We start from the raw sequence: 20,363 nt of genomic DNA, 5'->3' as shown, positions 1-20,363 counted from the left end.
GGCCCGCAATCCAGGCTTGTGCCTTGACTTGGAATTGAATTGGTGACCTTTTGGTTTGCAGGCCAGCACTCAATCCACTGAGCCACACCAGCCAGAACAAGATTCTCTCTTTATCTTTAACCTTTGGCATTTTAATTATGATGTGTCTTGGTATGGTCCTCTTTGGGTCCAATGTGTTTGGAATTCTCTGTGCTTCCTGGATTTGTATGTCTATTTCCTTTGCTAAATTAGGGAAGTTTTCTTTAATTATTTTTTCAAATATGTTTTCAATTTCTTGCTCTTCCTTTTCTCCTCCTGGCACCCCTATGATTTGGATGTTGGCACATTTGGAGATGTCCCAGAGACTTCTTATCCTCAGTTTTTTTAATTCTTTTTTCTTCTTGCTGTTCTGATTAAATGCTTTTTTTCTTCCTTATGTTCCAAATCATTGATATGATTCTTGACTTCATCCTCTCTACTGTTGTTTCCCTGTAGATTTTTCTTTATTTCACTTAAAATGCAACCTTCATTTCCGTCTGGGTCTTTTTTATGTTGTTGCAGCATCCTGATCACCAGAGGTTTGAACTCTACACTTGATAGGCTGCTTATCTCCATTTCATTTAGTTCTTTTCCTTGAGTTTAGTTCTGTTCTTTCATTTGGGCCATATTTCTTTGTCTCCTCAATTTGGCACCCTCTCTGTATTTGTGTATTAGGTAGAGGTGGGTTGACTCCCTGTCTTTGTAGTGTGGTCTGTTGTAGAAATGGCACCTGCAAATTGTGTGGGGCGGAGCCTTAGATAATCACCAGGTGGGGCAACCTGTTTCATTGCTTTGTGGCTTTGTGTGGAGGAGGGCTCAGAAAGGGGACAATGCTGCCGCCAGGCCTCTGAAGAGTGCCTGGGAATAAGCTGTCTCCTGGCACTTGCCCTGTTGCCAGTCATTTCACTTTCTTCCCTTCTCCCCATATGCCACTTGTGCCCTCCCAGGTATTGCTCTTGTGCTGAATCTCCGAGTGGGTAAGTTCGCGTGAGTCCTCAGCCCATTGTGGGCCTTTTAAAAGGAGTCTCTTGAGAATCCCTCAGTTTCTTCTGCCTCTCCAACCACCCACTGGTTTTTACAGCCAGAAGTTACAGGGACTTCTTTTCCTGGTGCTGGAACCCTGGGCTAGATGGTCTGGTTTGAGGCTGGGATCGCTCACTTCTGAGGTATTTCTCCCAATTTTTATTTACCACATGTGGATGTCGGACTGGCTGTTCTACTACCTGTCTATGCCACCCCATGTCTCTGCGCCTCTGCAAATTTCCATGTCCCTCCACGTCTCTCTGTGTGTCTGCCACTCCTACCTGTCTGGATGAATGTGGCTTATTTAATCCTTGGTTGTCGGACTTCCATACAGCTCGATTTTCTGATGAATCTGGGTGATACTTGTTTTGTCGTCTAGTGATTTTTGCTGTAGTTGTGCGTGAAGGCGAAGTGTGTTTACCTACACTTCCATCTTGACTGGAGAGGTACTTGAAAATACTTTAATTCTAATGGGTATGGCCTGGTAGCCCATTGTGGTTTTATAAACTGTTTAAAAAGTTTTAATTACAATTGACATATTATATCAGTTTTAGGTATATAACATAGTGACTAGACATTTATATAATGTATGAAGAGATTACCCTAATAAGTCTAGTACCCATTTGGCACCATATGTAATTATTACAATATTATTGACTGTATTTCCTATGCTATACATTTTCTGTTAAAGACTTTGATTCCATTGAACTATTTGTTTGGGCCTGGATTTCCGCCTGCCATATTGTTTCAATTGTAGTGTTATAGTGTGTTTTGATGTTTGGTACGTAGGAATGCTCCTGGTTTGAGTAATATATACTTTTGTTCTTATGTATTTCTTAAATTCTTATTTTAGTATGAGTTTTAAGTAGGTGCCTTTTTAAGAGTCTTTGAGAATCTAATATAAATTTTTTCTTTAGTTTATTAGTATATTTCTTGTCAATCACAAGAGTAGATTTTTGGAATAAAACATACTTTACCTTTAGATTTTTATTTAATTCAGTATAGGAATTGATTCCAGGATTTTTGCAACAGTAATTAAATGTGATTACTCTTCCTGTACTATTTGACAAGATCACTGTTTTTCACTATGCCATAGAAAGTTTAAATAGATGAGCACCTTGAATGTTCTGGGATTGTGACTTTAGAACTTTTCATTGTCTTTTCAAGTCTATTGTTTTATTCAGATGTTTGCTTTTTTCATTCTCTTTTCTCGTAATTTTTTTGTGGAAAATCATTAGTTTTATTTTGGTTTTCAAGTTTATTATTGTTAAATGGTATATAATACTTTTATAATTAAAAGCATTATTTTGTAATTGATCATATTCCTTTTTTTTTACCCCTAACGTTTTTTTCTTCATTTTTTTTCTCTGTTTTTGCTGTTTATTAGATTGGCTCTTTTAAATAACTAGTTCTTAGTTTATTGATCATAGACTTTTGTTTTATGTTCCCTAATAATTGTTACTTTATTTTTGATGATTCCTTTTTATTTTTGATGGTTTCTTCCTCTTAAAGTTTGTTGATATATTTTAAACTGTTTGATTAGTTTGTTTCCTTTTAGTATTAAATAACAAATACATTTAAGGGTATGACTTTTTCTTTGTATAATATTTTGATTTTGATATATAGTATTTTCATTTTCATTATTTTCTCAATAATCTAATTCAATTTGATTTTTCTCTTTAATCCAAGAGTTTTTAATTTTCTAAAATGTTTGATGGTTTGGGTGGTGGTGGTAGGGAGAGGGATATTACTTATTTTGTTTTGTTGTATTGGGGTGTAAGAATGTGGCCTGGAGAGTTCTGCTTCTTGGAATTTGAGATTTTCCTTGTGATTTAATAGTATTAGTTTTTATAAATATTACATGAAAGTGCTTTTGAAAAAGAATAATCTTTTATTCTCTGCTGAGTATTCAGAGTTCTGAATATGTCACTTAAATCAAGTTTTTAATGGCATTGTTCCAATCCACAATTCTCCTGTTTATTTTCAAATGCAAGCAAAAGTTTATTTAGAAAGTCAGAGAGTGATAGAGAGAGAGAGAGAGAGAGAGAGAGAGAGTGCTCCCTATTTATTTTTTTGCTACCTAACCTGATATTTTCTTAGTTATGTATTAAAAGCTCAAGGGGCTGGGAATTAGGGGTGTGGTGCTGGCACGTGGCAACTCTCTCCTATGGGGACCTGGGGCAAGATGGCCTGATGTGAAACAACCCAGAATTGGGGTTCCCTAGGCAAGGTACAGGGACTGAGTGAGTTCTTCTCAGGGTAGGTTGCCTCCACTTCCCTGCCAACAGCTGGATAATTTTCTTAGCAGTAGCTTCAGCTTCATCTGGTAAGAAGGGAGGTTGGTTCAGTTACTGCACTATATGCCTGAGGTGTAATCTTCTAGCACCGTACCCTTCAAACTACACCAGTGGAGGAGCCTGGCTCCCAGCCGCATGAGCCAGGTGATTTTATTATACGAGCTAGTCAGGATGTGGATAATTGTTGGTAGCTTCCAGCCCCTAGGAACTCCTGTATGAGTTCGGTGGAGCATATCTGAGACAGGAAGATGAGAGAGGCCTGAAGTGGAAATTGGTAGTCCCAAATGGTGCTCCTTCAAATGTTGTCTTTAATAAATTGAAACTAGGGGACTTCCGGCCAAGATGGAGGCTTAGACGGACACACTAGGTCTCCCTCTACAACTAGAGAGGAATACAACTACTTCAAAACAAAGGATAACTAGAAATTCCAGAAAATAAAACTACACGGAAGCCCAACATATGAAGTTATAAACCAGCGGTGCCATTTGGGCAGGTAAGAGTTAAAGAGGGCGGCGCTGTTTGCGGAGCGGCGGGGCGGCAGTCAAGCCCCTGGCAGTGCGCGACCCCAGCGCTGGGGAGAGCTGCCGCCGCATCGCCTTGAACAGTGAGGCCCAGGGGGGCGGGAGGACGGATCCCGGTCTCCTAGCTGAATAACTGTGTGAATCCATTTTGGACCCCCGCCCCCAAAGAAAGAAAGCACCACAGGGCTGCGAAATAGGTCGCAGACAGGCGCCGGTCGCTGACTTGTGACGCGTACACAGGCACTGCCCCCCACAGCCGGCCCAAGAAAACAAAACGCATCTGTCAAAATGAGGCAGACAACTATAGAAATCCCGGTGGCACAGCTCACCAGGCAACAGATAGAGAACCTGACAGATGAACAGATAAGAAACCTGTCAGAGGCTCAGTTCTGGGCCATTGTTATCAGGTGGCTCACAGAATTCACAAAAGAGCAGGAAAAAGATAAGAAAGAAGCAAAAAACATTCATAACGAAAGGAACAAAACCACATATGAGACAGATGGTGAGGAAAAAAAATCCAGAGTTCATTACAACAAACTGGAATATGGAGAAGGAACAAGCAGTCAACCAATGCAGAGAGAGGAAATGGGAAGCAACAATGAGAGGATCAGAAACCTCTGGGACAGCTATAAAAGGCCCAACATAAGAATCATTGGTTTGCCAGAGAGCGAGGAAGATGAACTAGAACTTGAAAAATTGAGTGAAAATATAATAAAGGAGAACTTCCCAGACTTGGGGAAGGGAATAGACTTGCAGGTCCAGGAAGCAAGGAGAGTTCCCAAGAGACTGGACCCAGGGAGAACCACTCCAAGACACATTATAATCAAAATGTCAAAAATTAAAGATAAAGAGAGAATCTTAAAAGCAGCAAGAGAGAAGAAAAGAATTATGTACAAAGGGGTCCCAATTAGACTATCAGCTGACTTCTCAAGAGAGACCCTACAGGCAAGAAGGGACTGGCAAGAAATATTCAAAGTAATGAAAATCCAAAACCTACAACCACGAATACTCTATCCAGCGAAATTGTCATTCAGAATAGAAGGACAGAGAAAGTGTTTCCAGGACAAAATAAAACTGAAAGAGTTCATTAGATCCAAACCACTGTTATATGAGATGTTAAAGGGACTGGTTTAAAAAACAGAAGCTAGGGAGATGAAACAAAGGCAAACTAAACAGGCAACGAGAGTGGAAAAAGAACTGTGGGTACGGGAAGCATAGTGGGGGGAGGTCAACAGGGAGGGGGAGTGGGGAGAGGGAGGGAGATGATATAGGAATTGGGGATCATGGTAGGAGGGAATGGAATAGACGGAGAGAGGTTGGGAGGAACTGTATGCACAACTAATGGACATAATCTAAAAGGGGGGGACAACTGGAGGGAGGGGGGCCACCGGGTGGAGGGGAGCAGAGGGATGGGAAATTGGCACAAATGTAATATTTTAATCAATAAAACACATTAAATCTGAAAAAAAAATGACAAAAAAAAATTGAAACTAGGAAAATATCACATTATTTTGGATAACTAGTTAGCATATTTCAAAAATATTTCTTAGTGGCCATTTCTTTATTATCTGGCCAGTGGAAGAAATCAGGTGCATAAATAGTCTGAAAAATGAGCAGTATAAAATTATTTATATTTTCCTTGGAATGAGTTTCTTTTAAGTATTGAAACATGAGTGTTTCAGGTCTTTGTCAATTTCTAGAATTTAATACTACAGATAATACAGTATCACCATGAAAATACTCCCGAATAATGTAGGGATGAGAGGTGGGATAGTGTTTCACTTTTTCCTTTCTGTATCCTGGCTTAGATTTCTTTGACTAAAACCCCATCGTGTAAGCAGAAAGTGAAATTTACAACTATAAAAATAATAGTTTAAAGATCTTGTCTGTATTTGATATTTGAAACCATGTGTGAATCCAATAAGGGATTGAAGAAGCATTAGGTAATAAGATGGAAGATTTGTTATAAGTAATCTACCTGGAATAAAAGATCAGAAAATAAATTAACTATCAATATGTACCTTTTGGTATTCATTTTTTAATAGTATATTTTAAAATCCTTGCCCAAGTATACATTCGTTGATATTAGAGAAAGAGGAAGGGGGAGAGAAAGAGAAAAAGAGAGAGAGAGAAAAAGAAAGACATTGATGTGTGAGAGAAACGTCAATCAGTTGCCTTTCATATGCTCTCCAACTGAGGACTGAACTTGCAGCCTAAGCATGTGTCCTAACTGGGAATTGAACACACGGCCTTTCACTGCACAGGAGGACACACCAACCAATTCCACCAGCTTGCTAGGGCCATATTCATTTTATTTTTAAAGATTTTATTTATTTATTTTTAGAGAGAGGGGAAAGGAGGGAGAAAAAGAGGGAGAGAAACATCAATGTGTGGTTGCCTCTTGCATGCCCCCAACTGGGGCCTAAAACCCAGGCATGTGCCCTGATTGGGAATCGAATTGGTGACCCTTTGGTTCGCAGGCCAGAACTCAACCCAGTAAGCCACACCAGCCAGGGCCATATTCATTTTTATAACCAATCCTGAGAGCCTATTCCCTCTGGTCATTCTTGAGTCTTTGAGATGCATAATGAGCATTTAATTTAATTTCAATGTTTAAAACTTAAAAGTGTGCCAGTTTTTTATCTTCCTCTGAAATGTTTGAAGGATTGATTATGTTCATGTTTCCACAGAACTTTTATTTTCATTTATTGACATTATATTTGTATATAATCTCTCTACAGCTATTCATTAGAACAGACAGTGCAATTTTTAAACTGTGTTTTTGAAGGAGACCCTGTAAAAACCGTTGTAGCGCAAGAGTTTGTTCACCAAAACGAGAATGTCACTTCTTGTACTGCACAGAAGTCTAAGGAGAAAAAGGTATAGAATTATTTACTTGTTCCTATAATGGTAATTGTATATGAAAATGTAATTGGTTTATTGAGATGACTTAATGATTATTTTTCACCATTTGGCTAGATTGGAAATTTAACCACCAGTGCATATTTGGTTTAGAATGTCTGTTTACTCAAATTAATAAGTTTATAGCTGATTGCTATTTCCTTCAATGTCATTGTCATTGTGTACAAGCACTTGAATTTCTGTTAACTTCTGTGTAGACTCTACACAATAGAGTATGAGGCTTAATTGGGTAGCAGTAGTGTTGTAATATGATGAGTCTTAGGCTATAAATATGTGGAAAGAAATATTTATTTGAGAAACTGCCAAACTTTTTTCTAAAGTTTACATTCCCACCAGCAGTGTATGAAGGTTACAATTTTTCCATGTCCTCTTTGACACTTGCTATTATCAGTCTTTTGATTATAGCCATCCTAGCAGGTGTGAAGCTATTTTAATCAGGTAGGGTAAGACACTAAGACATGGAGATGCCATGAAGGAAGAAATTTATTGGATGCACAGATCCCTAGTAACAGGAGGTCTGGCCTGCCACCCAGGCTACATGGGGAAGCCAGAGGGGGAGTAGGGAAAAAATGTGGGCAAGAGACTTTATCGTGGTTTCTGTGGAAAGGAATGGGTGAGGCAGGGTAAGATCAGCTAGTTTGAATAATTTCAGTAGGTTTGGGTGCATGGGAACGGTTTGCCCCTAGTTTTCTGGTACCTTGTCTAGGTGACTAAGGTATGTTGATGGTGGCCTAGAGAGTGAGAACCTCAAATGGAGGTGGTTGGATATGGCTGTAAATTACTTGGTTTGCATATGGAAGATGCACTAGCAGGTGAGTTGTTTGCTCTCTCTGGGAATTCATTAACCCTAGGTTGGGGGTGGGGTGCTATTTCTCCAGGGTTTGGCAAGGCTCCAGTTGTCAAAGAATCAGAATTCAGGAAATAAAAGATATGGTTATACATAAGTGATATCTTGTTTTGATTTTGATTTCCCTGTTGCGGGGGATGTTGAAATCTTTTCATGTGCTTATTGGCCATTTGTTTTAGCTTCTTTGAAGAAATGTCTATTAGCGTCTTTTGTCCATTAAAATTTGTTTTTGAGTTGTAAGAGTTATTTATATTAGATTCGAATTTCTTATCATACATGTGATTTTAAAAATTTTCTCATTCTGAGGGTTGTCTTTTCACTTTTTTAAATGGTGTCCTTTGAAGCACAAAAGTTTTAAATTTTGATGATGTGCAAATTATCTTTTTTCTTTTGTTGCTTCTACTTTTGATGTCATATCTAAGAAACTGTTGTCCAATCCAAGGTCATGAAGATTTATAGCTATTGTTTTCTAAAAGTTTTATAGTTCTGGTGCTTACAAAATAGATCTTTGATCTGTTTTGAGTCAAATTTGTATATGATGTGGGATAAGGACCCAAGTTCATTCCTTCATGAGTGCATATCCAGTTGTCACAGCACCACTTGTTGTAAAGACTGTTCTTTTCTCATGAATTTTCTTATCACCCTGTTGACAATTCATTGACTGTGAGTTTATTGCTAGACTCTCAATTCTGTTCCATTGATCTATATGTCTTATCATTATGTCATTATTATACTGTCTTGATTATTATAGCTTTGTGGTAAGTTTTGAAATTGAGAAGTGTAAGTTTTCAACTATGTTCTTATTTCAAGATTGTTTTGGCTGCTGTTATGGTCCACTTGCATTTTCATGTGAATTTTAGGATTAGCTTGTCAATTTCTGCAAAGAAGCCAGCTGGAATTTTTATGGGAATCATGTTGAGTGTGTAGGTCAGTTTGAGCTGTGTTGCCATCCTAAAAATATTGTCTTCCAATCTGTGAACATGGAGTATCTTTCAATTTATTTAGGTCTTAATTTCATTCAACAGAGTATTGTAATTTTGAGTATTAAGTTTTGCATGTCTTTTTAAGTTTATTTTTAAATACTTTATTCTTTTGATGCTATTATAAATTGAATTGTTTTCTTAATTTTACTTTTGGATTGTATAAGTGCATAAACTATAATTGATTTTGTATATTCATCTTGTATCAGCTTTAGGTTTTTTTCCTTTTTTAACAGATCTCTGACATTCTGCTATTCTTATTAATAAGACCACTCAGGAATAATGTGTATCCTCCATTTTTTTCTTTGAATATTTCATCATCACTTAGTTGATATATAGGAGTTTGGTAATTTTGATATTCATGTGGTCTGTTAGTACTGTACATGGAGCGGGAATGAAGTCATACCACTGATGCCTGTGTTCATCTTGGATAGATAGGTGCAGTTACAGTGTAAGATGCAGAGCGTGTATAAGATGATGTTGAGGCCTTGACGGCCAAACTGAGAATGAGGATTACTTTTTTTCCCTGATAATACAGAAACAACCTGTGAATCACTATGGTGCTAGAGGAGGTGATGGGGAGACGGTGTACTTGCTCAGAGTTGGAGATGGTTGGAAATGTTGGAATCAGAAAAGGAGATTTTGTGAGTTTTGTAAATGTTGACTAAAATGTAAACTTTAAGTTATTTTGCAGATTATTCTTAGCCTTTCTCACAAAATGTAGGCAGTTGTTACAACACCGATAAAAATCTTCTTAGATTTGTGAGCAGAATAGTTTGTCTTTGATGTCCCAGGACCCTAAGGGACCACAAATACTCAAGGGGAGTGTCACGGAATCAGTAATATTTTGGTGTAACTGTTTTCAAGAAACTAACATTTAATCTGTGTTTTATTAATGCTACTACTTTTTCCCTTTAGCCTTTAATAAAAATTATGATTTTGTTACCATAGGAAATGGTTTTGTTATTATAGTACATCATGCTTTCTACAGAACAAGTACTAATTAGATGAATTCTTAGGAAGCATATATTTCACTTGTCTCTTGTTAATGAAGTTATAGTAAACCATATCACTATGAAATGAATATAAAAATAAATGTTTTATTTTAAAAGAGTAGCTATTTGAGAAAGCATTTCTCATTATATACTGTTATTTCTTTTTAAAAATAAGAAATGAAAAAAACAAAAAAGAATAGTCTCTTCCCAAGAACTAACTGTGATTTGCATTTTTTACTATGAACACCAACAGAGACTCTACTGCTGTGAAATATTTATGTTCATAGTGTCACTGGGAGCTTTTCAAAGGTCATAAAAAGTGTTTTTATAACCCTCTCCCCAGAATGTAAGCCATACACTTGTAGAATTTTTAAACATTAATATAAAACAAGCTTGTGATTAACTATTGGCAAGAGTGACAAGGACGTAGGTTCTATGAATATTCTGTCAGAGCCTTGCATTCTTTCATAAAATAAGCTGGATATTTGTTACAAAAATAAATTGTATATTTATAGATTTTTGATTCTTCTAATGAGTTAGGAGTATGGTGATGCCTTTCTTTTATTCTTCTCTCTCTAAAAAAAATTTTAACTCTTTCAAGCCTCCAGAATTCTAAAGATCAAGTAAACAAAATATAATGAGTGAAAAATTATACAATCAACTACTGTTATATAGACATTTTTCCCCCAACATTTCTTAGCTTCTAAACTCGATTTACAGGCAGGAAATTTAAAAAAAAAACTTTTTATCAACTAGCAGTATATATTATATAATACATACATATAATGTTTTATAATATTTAATTATAAAAAATTTAATGACTTTATGAAAGATTGTATTATAGATTACATTATAATTATAATCCTTGATACTATTCCTAATTTAATGACAATTTTCAGCTTTTATAAATTTAACAAGTAATCTATACTATTTGATTTACTTTTAATTAATTATATCAGAAAAGCATGATTTGTTTAAGAAATTGAAAATCATATTTATTGGGGGGAGGTGCTGGGTTTGAGTGTTTATAAAATGGTCATTAAATTACTTGATATGGCATCTGATACTGGAATTCTTTTAAGCTTCTAAGAAAATCAGCCCAAGCCCTGGCTGGTGTGGCTCAGTGGATTGAGTGCTGAGAGGCAACTGATTGATGTTTCTCTCCCTCTGTTCCTGCCTCTAGAAATAAGAAGTCAATAATTTAAAAAAGAAAAAGATAATCAACTCATATCATATTGATTAATTCCACCCCACACACTCCCCCAATGACATGCTAAGAAACATCAGATTGCTGCTTGAAAATAACATTTTGGAGAGTGGGATAAATGAAAGCCAAATTGGATATAGAAGGTCACTGTGTTTTACTTCTTTTTAATATTGACTTTTGATAGTTGAGAGAGATTTGAATGTACTGTATAAGAATTTTCTTCAGAAAAATGAGATTTTCAATTTGGTTTAGAGCATTGAGGCAAATTTGCATAATTATTTCTATTATCATGTGTTTTAAGTTAGAGTTACTTTTGCTTCTTTAATATAAGGTTCTATTTTAGATAATAATTACTTAAAGATAATTTTCCAAAAGCTCAGAAAGTCAGTATTACCATAGTAGCTAGTTGGTGAACAGCTGATTGAAAACTCCCATAAACCCACTTGCAGTTTTTACTACCTACCAAGCATGGTCATTCCACATTCCCTTCTGGTTTTTTTAAAGTATATTTTTATTGATTATGCTATTACAGTTGTCCCAATTTTTTCCTTTCGGCACCCCTCCACCCGGTACTCTCCTACCCTCCAGCAATATGCCCCCTTTAGTTCATGTCCATGGGTCGTGCATCTAAGTTCTTTGGCTTCTCCATTTCCTATACTCTTCTTAACATCCCCCTGTCTATTTTGTACCTACCAATTATGCTTCTTAACCCCTACACGATTTCCCCACTTCTCCCTCTTCCCCCTTGCAGCCGATAACCCTCCAGATGATCCCAGTATCTTTGATTCTGGTCCTTTTCTGCTTGTTTGCTTAGTGTTTTCTGTTTGTTTGTTTGTTTTTAGCTTCAGTTGATAGTTGTGAATTTGTTGCCTTTTATTAAAAGGTTTTGATCTTCTTTTTTCTTAAATAAGTCCCTTTAACATTTCATATAATAATGGCTTGGTGATGATGAACTCCTTCAGCTTTACTTTGTCTGGGAAGCACTTAATCTGCCCTTCCATTCTAAATGATAGCTTTGCTGGATAGAGAAATATAGGTTTATAGGTCCTTACTTTTCATCACTTTGAATACTTCTTGCCAGCCCCTTCCAGCCTGCAAAGTTTCTTTTGAGAAACCAGCTGATAGTCTTATGGAAACCCCTTTGTGGGTAACTCTACTTTTCTCTTGTTGCTTTTAAGATTGATTCTTTATCTTTAACCTTTGGCATTTTAATTGTGATGTATCTTGGAGTCATCCTCTTTGGGTCCAACTTATTTGGGACTCTCTGTGCTTCCTGGACTTGTATGTCTATTTCCTTTGCCAAATTAGGGAAGTTTTCCTTCATTATTTTTTCAAATAAATTTTCAATTTCTTGTTGTTCCTCTTCTTCTGGCACCCCTGTGATTTGGATGTTGGCACATTTGGAGATGTCCCAGAGGCTCCTTATTCTATCCTCGGTTTTTTGAATTCTTGTTTCTTCTTTTTGTTCTAGTTGAATGTTTTTTTCTTTCTTATGTTCCAAATTGTTGGCTTGAATCCTGGCTTCCTTCCCTTCTCTGTTGGTTCCCTGTGGATTTTTCTTTATTTCCCCTAGTGTAACCTTCATTTCATCCTTTATTTTTTTCCTGTACTCAAGGAGTTCTCTGAGCATCCTGAAAACCAGTGCTTTGAACTCTGCACCTGATAGGTTGACTATCTTTGTTTCACTTAGTGCTTTTTCTGGGGTTTTGTTCTGCTCTTTGATTTGGGCCATATTTCTTTGTCTCCTCAATTTAGAACCTCCCTGTGTTTGTTTCTGTGTATTAGGTAGAGCTGCTATGACTCCCTGTCTTAGTAGCGTGGCCTATGTTGAAAAGGCATCTGTAAATTGTATGGGGTGGAGCCTTAGGTAATCAGGCTGGGGCAACCTGCTTCACTGCTTTGTAGCTGTATGGGGAGGGCTCAGAGAGAGGACAGTGCCACCGCCTGGCTTCTTGCAGCTCTCCCAGCGCTTGCCCATGTCCAGTCACTTCATCCCCTTCACGTGGGTGACTGGTGCCCTTTCAACTGCTGTCCCTGTGGTGAATCCTGGAGTGGGTGGGTTTGCATACATGCTCTGAGATTATGCCGGCCCTTCAAGCAGTGAATATCCAGCACTTTCTTCTGCTGCCCCAACCCCCACTGGTTTTTATAGCCAGAGTTCATGGGGTCTAGCTTTGCTGTATTGGAACCCTGGACTGTGCAGTCTGGCCTGGGCCTGGGATTGCTTACTCCCAAGGAATCCCTCCCATCAGTGAGCCACCGTCGTCTTTCTGCGCTGTGCCGCCTCTCCACCTGTCTCTGCAGTTCTATCCCTCCTACCCCTCTGGATGAATGTGTCTTCTTTAAATCCTTGGTTGTTGGACTTCCATACAGCTCGATTTCCTGACAGTTCTGGGTGTTACTAGTTTTGTGGTCTGGTTGTAATTGTTTCTATGGTTGTATGAGGAGGTGAAGTGTGTTTGCCTATGCCTCCATCTTGACTGGAAGTCCCTGCCCTTCTGTTTTACAAAGAATATTATTCAGTTGTTTTATTCATTGTTTTTAAAAATGTATTGGGGTGACATTGGTTACTAAAATTATATAGGTTTCAAGTTACAGTTCTATAACACATCTGTTAGTTACATTGTGAGTTTACTACCCAAAGTCAGATCTCCTCCATCACCATACATTTGACCCACTTTACCTTTTACTACCTTCCCCTGGTTTTCCTCTAGTAACCACCGTACTATTGTCTCTGTGTACGAACTTCTGGTTGTCTCATTTGTTCATTTGTTGCTTTCAGTTTTATGTCCCATATATGAGTGAAATCTTAAGGTTTTTGGCTTTTTTTTTCATCTGACATATTTCGCTTAGCATGATATTCTCAGGATCCATCTTTGTTGTTGCAAATGGCAGTATTTCATGTTTTCTTAGGGTTGAGTAGTATTCCATTGTAATAATTACATCTATCCAGTCAAAAGACACTTTGGTTGTTTCCATGGCTTAGCCCCTGTGAATAATGCTGCAATGAACATAGGGGTACATATATCTTTACTAATAAATGTTTTCATATTTTTGGGGGTAGATACCCAGAAGAAGGGTTGCTGGGTCATACGGTAACGCTATTCTTAATTTTTTGAGGAACCTGCATACTGTTTCATAGTGTCTATACCAGTTTACATTCCCACCAGCAGTGAAGGAAGTTTCCTTTTTTCCACAATCTTTCCAACTTTTACTATTACTTGTTTTCTTGATAACAGCCATTCTAATAGTTGTGAGATGGTGTCTTGTTGTAGCTTTGATTTACACATTTCTAATAACTAGTGAAGTTGAGCATCTTTCCGTGTATCTGTTGGCCTTTTGTACGTCTTCGTTGGGGAAGTGTTGTTTTAGGTCCTCTGCCCATTTTTTTTTAAGTAAATAATTTTTAAAAGATTTATTTATTTATTTTTAGAGAGAGGGGAAAGAAGGGAGAAAGGGAGAGAAACATCAATGTGTGGTTGTGTCTCACATGCCCCCAATTGGGGACCTGGCCTGCAACCCAGGCATGTGCCCTGACTGGGAATCGAACCAGCAACCCTTTGGTTTGCAGACCAGCATTCAATCCACTGAGCCACACCAACCAAGGCTGCCCACTTTTTAAGTGAATTATTTTGTTGTTGAGTTGTATAAAAAACTATAAATTGAAGTATGCTATCACTTGCCCTGACTGGTGTGGCTCAGTTGGTTGTCATCTTGCAAAGTGAGGGGTCACTGGTTCAGTTCCCGCTAAGAGCATGTGCCTGAGTTGCGGGTTTGGTCCTTGGTCAGGGCACAAGCAAGAGGCAACCAATCGATGTTACTGTATTTTTTCCCCTCTCCTTCTCCTTCCCTTCCCCTCTCTTTAAAAATAAATAAGACCTTTCAAAAAATATGCTATCACTAAAAAAGAAGTAAGAAAAAAGAAATATGCCATTATTACCTTCAGTGACTGAACCCTTTGAATGGGTTTACAAAATAAAATTTGAAAAATTTTGCATCAGTCACTAAGTGAATGACTTACAAATAGCTACTGGGGAGATTCTCTTTTCTGAGAAGAAAGATGAAAAATAGTGGAGCCTAGTTTTCATATCTATTTTTCTGAAGGTAAAGCTTGTAATTTCTGTTTTCTTTGTATTGTACTTACTGGGTAATGTCTTATAGGCAAAGAAATTGAAAGAGACTGAAGATACACCAAGTGAGTCATCCTTCCAGGATTTCGAGTACCCTGAGTACAATGACTACAGGGCCGAGGCCTTCCTGCACCAGCAGAAGAGGATGGAGTGCTACGGCAAGGCTAAAGAGGCGTACCGGATGGGGAAGAAAAACGTTGCCACGTTTTATGCCCAGCAGGTAAGGAGGAAGGCTGGTTGTTGTTTTTTTCTTTATCACTTATAATGTGAAAAATCTGGAAGCAGTTAATACTAGTATTATGACTAGATTAAGTTACTCTAGGGAATGTAGATTATATAAGTGACATAAAGTATCTTGATACATAAGAAATGTATGGTTCTGAGAATTTCATCTCCTTTGCAATTAAATGCTCAATTTCTGTGGTTGCTTTTGCATTTCTAGTTTACATGAACTGCAGTTTTTGCTGACAGTTTATATTTTCTTTTAGGTTAGATTCTCTCATCCAGTACTACTTTTAAACAGATTTTAAGTCTTCTGGAGGAAAGACAGCAGAATGTTAATATCGGTTATCTCAGGGTGGCATCATAGGGGTCTTTTGCTTTATATAATGTTTAAATGTTCAGTAATGTTTGCTTTTATAGTCAGAAAAGAAAGTTACATCTTTCAGGGAAGTACAGTGTCTACTGGAGTTCATTTGGCATAGTATTACAAGAAACCTGCCTGATTTACTTTTTATTTTTGTGGTTCCATATGGCTTACTTTTTGTTATTGAACAGAGAAAGGTTATCAAGCTGGTATAACCCTGTGAGCCCTGATAGCAGACTTTGAGGGTGTCAAAAGGGATGGGGCTCTGGCCCTGGCCTGTGTGGCTCAATTGGTTGGGTGTTTTCCTGCAAACCAAAAGGTCTCAGGTTCAACTCACATGCTTGGGTTGCAGGTTTGGTCCCCAGTTGCATTTCTCTCTCATATCAATGTTTCTTTCCTTCTCTTTCTCCCTCCCTTCCGCACCCTCTAGAATCAATAAAAGAAAAAAAAGGGGGGGGGGTGAGACTCTGGATTATCAAAGGATAAACCAGTGGATTCCTTCTTGAGATGTGTGGTGTTTATTTAAACTCTTGTTTTCTATGATTTTTGGGTCACAAAATACGTTAGAAATGATATAGTACTTTGAGAGCTATCTTATCAGTTTAGTAATTTTTGGTGCATTCTTACATATTAGCCCATTGCATTTAAACTTTTTATGCAGTGTTCCCTTTTTTTGTTCTGCCTTTTGTGTGGGCTACTACTTGTTTCCACATTGCCTAGCAAGTAGCAAATATCACAAGTTTTACTGGTGATGTGTTTATAATTAAAGGGTAGTCTCCATGAGCAGAAGATGAGAGAAGCCAATCACCTTGCTGCCGTGGAGATCTTTGAGAAAGTAAATGCCTCCCTGCTGCCGCAGAATGTTTTAGACCTCCATGGACTGCATGTGGATGAAGCTATAGAACATTTGATGGCAGTTTTACAGCAGAAAACTGAAGGTAGGACTATGAAAATGACAAATTTTCAATACAAAATATGTCTTTGCTTATATTGGTGTAAATTACAAATTCAGGAGTCTGAATGTGCAGGCTGAGGAGCTCGATGCCACATTTATGGATGTTTGTATTAGGCTTATTCTTCAAGAGAACCTTCTTGGAAAAGAATTATCATCAGCATGGCCATTGACAGTTCCTTTTTTATTTCCCTGTTTTAGTTATATTTGTATTTTTTTGATGTATTTGTTTAAGGAAGGACTTGGTGTAATCTGGGAATCCTGAGACTTGTAAGTGGGACCTTTCAGGAATATTATACATCTTGTTCAGTAGACATTTATTAAAATTAAAAGATATTTATGTCAGTTGTTCAATAGATGTTTAATAAAAAACAGAAGTAAATAAGGTGATAGAAGTTTTACAGAATGATCACACAAGGCAGAATTTGAGTGTTTCCATTTATGGTGGTGCCCTGTCCCCTTCTGCTCGTACTTTGTCTTTGCAGGTCAATGAGAAAGGCTGCTTCTTGCCTCTTATGTGAGTCCTGCCTCTTCCCAGGGCTTTGGATGAGGATCTCTCTCACGTTTCCATGTTTCAGTATCATGTGCTTCACATACATTAAAGTATCTTGTTGGTTTAGCATCTTGTTTCCTTTTCATGATCAGATAGTAGCACTTAGAAAAATTCTATCTGTTTTAGTTACCTGAGACACTAATACTAGATGCCATCTCCTTTCTTTACTAGGTCTAGTATTTTTGAATTCTTAACCTGGGTTTTTCTTTGTGTTCCTTTTTACCATGGAGTCATAGAGTCTCATGCCTCACTTCTTACCACATGGCTCCTTAGCCCTGCCTTGTCTTTGACAGCTGTATTGTTCTGGTTAATTGATTTATAAATATATATATATATATATATATATATATATATATGTGTATATATATATATATATATATGTATATATATATATGTATATATATATATATGTATATATATATATATGTATTTTGGAAAGCTTTACACTATATATGGGATTATCAATTCAACACATATCACTTATAATTAAATAATTGATTAAATAAGTTGATATAAAAGATTGAAAATTCATCTGTTTATCATAAAAACCATGTTGAAAAGGTCACAGTGTAATATAATGAACACCTTTGTATCCATGTGTGCAAGGAACAATTGATAACATTTTACCCTTGATTCTTTTTTTTTTAAATTCCTTCTTTGTACTGTCTTTCTTCCCTCCCTTTCTAGTGGAAATCAACATCCTTTCATTTGGTCTACATCCTTCCTTCCCAGGGATACCTTTACTATATATACATTCATCCATAACCAGTCTAGTATTCCTTTTGAGTTTTAAAAGAACAAACACACATGGTGTCACACTATATCATCAGCCAAGTGACTTATTTTATTTGTACCTGCTATAGTTTTCAAGATTGCTTAGCTCGATCAGTCCGGTTTTTTATTATAACTGCTGGGTAGTGTTCTGTGAACGCATCACGATGTATCATTTCTCTGTGGGTGGATGTTTAGTTATAATGCGGTAGTGAGCTTTATCTTGCATGCCAGTGTGTACAGGTACTCTTATCACTATCTTTTTTCCTAGCTTTTTATATTGAAAAATTAGAAACCTACAGGGAAGTTGAGAGAACTGTACAATAAACACCCATATATTCTTTACCTAGATTGATTAATTGTTAACATTTGGCCACATTTGCTTATTCTCTCTAAAACTGCTTCTTATTAAATGATTTAAAATAAAGTTGTTAAGCATTATGGTGCTTTACCTCTAAATACCTCAGCTTGTTTATCTCTTGAGAACAAATTCATTCTCCTACATAATCACAATACCATTCTCACTTTTAAGACAATTAACATTGTTATAATAATGTTGTCTAATATACAGGCCATATTCAGATTTCTCCAGTTGTATTAAAATGTACAGTTGTGCCATATGATCCAGGATCCAGTCAAACATCACATGGTCTAGTTGATTGTCCCATGTCTGTAGCCTCCTGTGATAGAATAGTTCCCTATTTTTTGTCTTCCATGTCAACATTTCTGAAGATTGTCCTATAATTTTGATTTGTTGGATTGTTTCCTCATGATTGGATTCAGTTTAAAATTGTCTTGGTAAAAATACTATATAGGTGATATTAAGTCATCCTTGGTGAATACATGGAGAGAGATATTATGGTCAGTCTTCTCCATTATTGACAATAAATTAGATTTCTTAGCTAAGGTGTAAATGTATTTTTCTACTTTAGTAATTAGTGATTTTTGGTGATTTGATACTTGGTGACTGAACTGTTCTGCAATATTTTGCCTAATGATTTTAGCATCCGTTGATAATCCTTGGCTAAATCAATTATTTTATTGGTGATTGCATGTGGTGTTTTATAGTTTGTGTCCATTCTATGTTTATTAGCAGACATTCTTTGATGAAGGACAGGATTCCACTCCTCCAGTTGTTTTTAAATAGATATTTGGAGATATTGGAGAAAATCTAGAAAACAATAATACTAAAGATTAGAAAATAATGTTTAAGAGCATTTTTAGTATATTATTTAATCTGGAGAAGAGAAAGACTGTCATATAGCAGTATTAGAAGAGAATATTCTATCTGTAGAGGATGAATAAATCAGTTAATTTGATTATTGTCTATATTCTAGGCATCAAGGATAAAGCAGTGAAAAAGACACTCTGTGTCTGTGGTGTTTGCCACCTATTAGGGTAGATGGCAGTGGACAGAAAATTAGCAATGTGATAAGAAAGTACAGGTTGCCATGTTTCATTTAACATAAATGTCCAAATCCCTACGTAATCTGTTCCTCGCCTGCCTCTCCATTCTCAACTCATGTTTTTCTCCTCCTTTTCTGTTTATCTACCCTGCCATTTCTTGACCTCTAGACTAAGTTATGCTCTCAGAATACTCCCATGTATTGCAATATTTATTTAAAAACTTGCTGTATAATTTGATTATTAAATGTCTACCTTTCCCTGGCTGGGTGCCTAAATTGGTTGGAGCGCTGTCCCATACACCAAAAGGTTGCAGGTTCAGTCCCCAGTCAGGGCACATATCTAGGTTGTGGTTTTGATCTCTGGTCGGGGTGCGTACAGGAGGCAACTGATGGATATTTGTCCACTCTCCCCCTCCTCCCTCTCTCTCCCTTCTTCTTTCTCTTATTAATACATATATCCTCAGGTGAGGATTTAAAAAAATGTTTCTGGCCTAGAATCGAGTCAGTGATGATTATTGAATCATCCTTTATATAGAGAGCCTTTTCAACATTAAAGAAAACTTTTGAATAACTGAATAAAGAGTAAGGCATTCCTCTCATTTTATAGATAAGGAAAGTGATTTTAAAAGTTTAATAATATGGAAAATAATAAGTGTTGATAGGGATGTGGAGAATTGCAGCCCTCATATATTGCTAGTGAGAATGTTAAATGGTGTGACCACTGGAAAAGGCTGGTGTTCCTCGGAAGGTTAAACATAAGAGTTACCATATGACCCAGCAGTTTTACTCTTAGAGAACTGAAAACAATCCATTTACACAAAAACTTGTAAATGGGTGTTCATAATAGCTCAAAAAGTGAAAACAACCCAGATGTCCATCAGCTAATGAACGGACAAACAAATGCGGCCTGTCCACACAGTGGAATATTACTCAGCCATAAAAAGGAACAAAGTACTGAGACACACTCTAGTGTGGGTGAACATTGTAAACATTATGCTGTGTGATAGAAGCCAGATACAAAAGGCCTTATATTATATGATTTCCATTTAGATGAAATGTCCAGAATAGGCAAATCCATAGAATCAGAAAGTACATTAGTGATTGCTAGAAAGCGGGGAAAGGGCTGGAGACGAGGAAATGCGGAGTGACTGCTAA

The 20,363-nt window shown here is 37.0% G+C and overlaps 1 protein-coding gene across 3 annotated transcripts in view; it reads left to right on the top strand.

Annotated features, from left to right (window-relative positions):
• N4BP2 (NEDD4 binding protein 2) overlaps positions 1–20,363 on the top strand; it is a 73,843-nt gene that overhangs the window by 45,670 nt on the left and 7,810 nt on the right. For all 3 annotated transcript variants that reach the window (XM_090266967.1, XM_090266965.1, XM_090266966.1), the window contains 3 exons: positions 6,601–6,739; positions 14,972–15,160; positions 16,296–16,464. In XM_090266967.1, coding sequence (XP_090123093.1) covers positions 6,601–6,739; positions 14,972–15,160; positions 16,296–16,464 — 497 coding nt within the window. The remainder of the gene's footprint in view (positions 1–6,600; positions 6,740–14,971; positions 15,161–16,295; positions 16,465–20,363) is intronic.

Source organism: Furipterus horrens, unplaced genomic scaffold (assembly GCF_987537825.1).
Source record: "Furipterus horrens unplaced genomic scaffold, mFurHor1.1.pri manual_scaffold_2, whole genome shotgun sequence".
Lineage (NCBI taxonomy): Eukaryota > Metazoa > Chordata > Mammalia > Chiroptera > Furipteridae > Furipterus > Furipterus horrens.
Note: the sequence above shows the minus strand (reverse complement) of the source record. Positions and strands in the feature narration are given on the sequence as shown.